Source organism: Montipora capricornis, chromosome 11 (assembly GCF_036669925.1).
Source record: "Montipora capricornis isolate CH-2021 chromosome 11, ASM3666992v2, whole genome shotgun sequence".
Classification (NCBI taxonomy): Eukaryota; Metazoa; Cnidaria; class Anthozoa; order Scleractinia; family Acroporidae; genus Montipora; species Montipora capricornis.
This window is the reverse complement of record NC_090893.1, coordinates 23459618-23464617: the sequence shown is the minus strand read 5'-3', so window position 1 is coordinate 23464617 and position 5000 is coordinate 23459618. Positions and strand designations below refer to the sequence as shown.

Here is a 5000-nt window from a genome sequence, read left to right as displayed (position 1 = left end):
GGAAGACAAAACTTCTCGAAGGTCCAGGAAATTAAATAAAAACGTTTCGTCCCTTCGGCCTTTGTCAGTTAAATTTTTTTTAAAACAGAGTAAAAGTTAAAAATCTAAGGATAAAATGACCTAATTATTACAGCAGTGGAGACTATATAGTCTCTGAAAGACTAACAATGGCTATTGTAATGGAATACAATTAGTATAGGTAATCGCATGGGGCCGAGTAAAATTAAGGATTAATATCACGCGTGTTTGCTGAAATTGCCCGAGTCGCGCAGCGACGAGGGCAATTTCAGCAACTTCTGAAAACACAAGTGATATTAATCCTTAATTTTACGAGGACCCATTGCGATTACTTGTTAATAACATAGAGGGCAAAATTTTCTTAACACTGTTGAGGCACCTCGAAAAACAGTCAGCTGAGCGGAGTTTAAAACGCTTGCTCGCTCGGAAGCAAAACAACTGACAAGCAAGTCAACTTGTTCTTTGGGTCCAAAACGAGTATAGATGATTGTTATTTACATCCCCTCGAGAGGAAAATACGAGTTTCATTCCTGAACAACAGTAACAACGATTAAACCAAATGTTAAGCTTCAATTTATTTTATTCACCTGTGCTGTAGAGGTTTTTACCACTTGCAAATACGCATCCGTAAACATAGCAAACGGTTTGTCCAAAGAAATCCACCAAATTTGAGCTACTCGTTCCTCCCGTCAATGGCAAATTGTTCTGTGACCTTTTTTGTTGAGCTGCAAGATATCGTGGTAAACTGAAAGCCCTTGACGAAAGGAATCATTTTGTTTTGCAACCACACAATCCCGCTACGCTGGGCGTCATGTAAGTCGACCCAAGTTTTAAGCTTTTCATGAAAAAAATCTTTTGCCCTTCTGCTTGTCACTCAAAAATTCAAATTCCAGATCATCTTTTAACGCTAGTTCTTAATCTTTATGCCTTTTCGGCGAATGCAGCGCGAAATAAAAGACAAACTTCGATGAAGACGAAGTTGTTTTGCTCAAACAGAAAGAAACCAACTGAATGTGGAAGAGGTACGTTCAGCCAATCATGAGCGAGAATTTTTGGCGCTCGACCAATCATGAGCGAGTAATTTTGCCCTCTTCTCAAGCAAAATTAAGAAAAAATGCCCTCTTCATTGACCAATCAGTATTCAGTAATTTTGGCCTCCATGTTATTAGTATAGGTAGTCGCATGGGACCGAATACAATTAAGGATTAATATCACGCGTGTTTTCAGAAGTTGCTGAAATTGCCCGAATCGCGTAGCGACGAGGGCAATTTCAGCAACTTCTGAAAACACAAGTGATATTAATCCTTAATTTTACGAGGACCCATTGCGATTACTTGTTAATAACAAAGAGGGCAAAATTTTCTTAACACTGTTGCAGCACCTCGAAAAACAGACAGCTAAGCGGAGTTAAAACACTCGTTCGCTCGGAAGCAAGACAACTGACAAACATACAAGCAAGTCAACCTGTTCTTTTTGTCCAAAAACGAGTATAGATTATTTGGTCAGACAACCAACAATCACCTACCCACAACACAGTGTGGGTTCACTCTAATTGGTGATCAAAAGCAAACTATCATTGAAGCCTAGACTAGTCCAGGAAAAATTGCCAATGAAGGCATGCTACAGTGTAAAGTCTGACTTAACAAGGCCACAAACTCTAACTGCAGTTAAAGTCTCAAAGCAGCAACCCCCCAGCCCCGTGCTTTTGACACACAACTCACAGTTAGAACTGTCCCTGGGCTGTTTGGCAAAGCAGGCCTTGACGGCAAGCCCCTTTAGTTTTGAGAGGCCACAATGGCTTAAACACGGGCTGCGCCCGTGCTCAAGCGAAAACTCCAGTAGCTACCTTTTAGCAAATTCGCTCAGATATCAGGGGCCAAACGCCTAAAATTCAGTCAAAAATCGGCTGATCACACTCAATTTACTCAGCCTGGCTCACAGAATGCCATTCTGGAGAGAAACACACAGATAACTATAAATTTCTAACTGGATTTGTCAAAAGGTGCCTGCAGAAATTGTGAAAACAAGCCAATTCTGCTACCGTCACAAACGTAAAGTTAAGCTACCCTCCCCACCCCTGTGCTTTGGTCAGACAACCAACAATCACCTACCCACACCACAGTGTGGGTTTACTCTAATTGGTGATCAAAAGCAGACTATCATTGAAGCCTAGACTAGTCCAGGAAAAATTGCCAATGAAGGCATGTTACAGTGTAAAGTCTGTGTATTGCTAAATATACATATGACTTGTATTGCGCAAGCTAATTAAGGCCGCAACGTTCGAAGATTCTGCAATTTGTATAATTTGATGACGTCATAGACGTAATTTACAACTTTATGACTTGCTAGTCAGAAGAACTGTGAGACGCCATTGGGTAAATGTCTTTCTTTGATTTAAGTTAACATTTGCATTTCTCTTACTAACTTCAACTCTGTAATTTAGATTTTGAACGTCTACACTCCCTGCGATGACCGTGAAATAAAGGAGCAGTTTAAAACCGTGGAAACTCTTCAGCTAGCAACACATTCAAAATCCAAGGTGGTTTGCTACAAAGCGACAACTGGATCATACTAAAGATGTCTGAGAATACAGCTGCAATCGAAGAAGCCAAAAGCAAGCGCACATCAGCTAAAGGACGATTTACAAGAAAGAGGAACTTCCTCATCAAGTCAATAGAAAGTGATCAAGGAATAGAAGTAGTTGAAACAAATTACGCAAATTTAGCTGTAGCGTATGATGAACTCGAAGATAAGCATGAAACCTATGTTGAGTTATTGCCGGACGAACCGTCTGAAGAAGAAGAAGATTGGATGACAGGAGTCCAAGAGAAATTTAATGATGCGACTGATCGCAAGATCAAATATGTGGAGCAAATCACTTTAAAAGAAAGAAGAACACGCGAAGACGCAGAACGTCAAGGATACATTGACAGAGCGCGAACAAAACGGAACACAGCGCGCGCCGTTTTCGAAGCGTCATACAAAAGTATATCGCACGCCCTGAAATCGAAGGAAATCCCGAATTTTGCATTGAGAGATTTACAAACACAAATAGAAGACGAATTTCTAGAATGCAAACAATCGAACGCAGAACTGCTACAGCTATTATCCAGCGAATCCGCCGAAGCTGAAATGAATTGGATCGCCACAATCCAAACTTGTTATCACGAAATAAAAGAGAATATAGTAGTAAGCTACACTAATGTAGAAGAAGCTAGGAGAATAAAACAGGAGTCTACCGCCTCAGCTTCGTTCCTAAGACTGGAAAAGGTACGAATGCCTCAATTTGACGGGAAACTGCGCGAGTATCCGCAATTTAAAAAGGACTTCCAGAAGCAAGTTATGACTCAGACCCGAAAGAGTGACGCAGCATAGGTCTTACGCACCTGTCTTGACGGGGAGCCAGCGAAACTGGTGAAAAGCGTAGACGACGACATAGACGAGACGTGGCAACGTTTGGACGAGAAATATGGTGACCCAGCCAAAGTCGCTGATGTCATCATTGACGAAATAAAGCGATTTAGAATGCTCAGAGAAGGAGAAGACAAACGCTTTATCGAATTTGTAACCCTCATAGAGGATGGCTATAGAGACCTAAAGAGACTTGGCTTGGAAACAGAGATCACAACCACAAGCTCAGTCAGCGTAATTGAGAAAGCACTCCCGCCAGATATTAAAAGAAAATGGTCCGAGCTAGTAAGCTCCCGTGACAGCCCTGTTGACAAAAGCAACAAATTTCCTTGTCTCCTCGACTTTCTGCAGAGCCAAAAAAGAGCCATTGAATACGAGAGTGCTACACTCCGAGCAACTAGTAGCAACCAATATCATAAAGGCGCGGCACACTGCACAGCGAGTATTTCAGAGGATAAACAGGAAAATAGTAGAGAACCCAGACCAAAATGCCTGATTCACGACAACGGTAGGCACTGGACTGCTAATTGCCGACTTTATCAAGCGAAGACGATTGATGAAAAGAAGAATTTTCTGAAAGAAAAGCGGGCATGTTGGTCCTGTCTTAAGCCTGGCCATAAGCAACGCACTTGTAGAATGGGAAGAGAGTGTGGCGTAAATGGCTGCACAAGGAGACATCACCCATCAATTCATGAAAATACGCCCCAGCAACACACTCCAAGCAATGAAAGTACACCTCAACAGGCTACTGCGTCCGCAAATGTTTGTAACAACTTAAAATTCGATACATGTCTCCTCCAGGTACAGAGAGTCGAGACCAGGAAAGGGACGGCTAATGTCATGTGGGACAACGCAGCCTCACTTTGCTTCATTACCAACGCTAAAGCGAAACAAGAAAAACTCAGAGGAGTCAAAGTGAATCTCTCCATCGTGAAGTTAGGAGGGCAGAACGAGAAAATTGAAACAATGAAATACAAGCTACCACTTCTGGACAAGCAAGGTCACGCCGTTGAGTTCGAAGTGTATGGCATCAACAAAATCACCTCCGATATCGAGCACGTAGACGTAGAAAGCATCGCCCACCTATTTAGAAACATCACAAAGGATGAAATAGCACGACCCTCTGGCCCAGTTGATGTATTAATTGGATATGAATACGCCGCATATCACCCTGAAAGGGAACAAAATATTGGTCATCTTGTACTACAGAAAAATCGCTTTAGAAGATGTGTTGGAGGAACTCACTCACTACTTAAAGAAATGTACATGGCTCATGATCTTCGAAACGCGAGAGTCAACACGATTGTAAGCAAAGTTAACATCGACGATTTTTACACTATCGAGGCCCTTGGTGTACAGTGCAAACCGAAATGCGGAGGGTGCAAGTGTGGAAAATGCTCCTTGGGCGCCAAAGATTATACCATACAAGAAGAAAGAGAACTGGAATTGATTGAACGCAATTTAACTTTCAGCAGTGAAGATGGACCGTTGAATACCCCTGGATAAAAGACCCTAAGAATCTTCCTGACAACCGTAAAGTAGCGATGGCGAAATTAGCTGCTACCGAGCGA

The 5000-nt window shown here is 42.1% G+C and overlaps 2 protein-coding genes across 2 annotated transcripts in view; both read left to right on the top strand.

The window, feature by feature from the left end:
- The first annotated feature begins 3543 nt into the window (after nt 1–3543).
- LOC138023233 (uncharacterized) lies at nt 3544–4935 on the top strand. Its single transcript, XM_068870255.1, has one exon. The coding sequence runs from the start codon at nt 3544–3546 to the stop codon at nt 4933–4935; it is 1392 nt and encodes a 463-aa protein (XP_068726356.1).
- Nucleotides 4936–4973: 38 nt separating this feature from the next.
- LOC138023232 (uncharacterized) overlaps nt 4974–5000 on the top strand; it is a 1689-nt gene continuing 1662 nt past the window's right edge. Inside the window, exon 1 of the mRNA XM_068870254.1 lies at nt 4974–5000. This exon is cut by the window's right edge and continues 1662 nt beyond it. Within this exon, the coding sequence (XP_068726355.1) occupies nt 4974–5000 (27 nt within the window).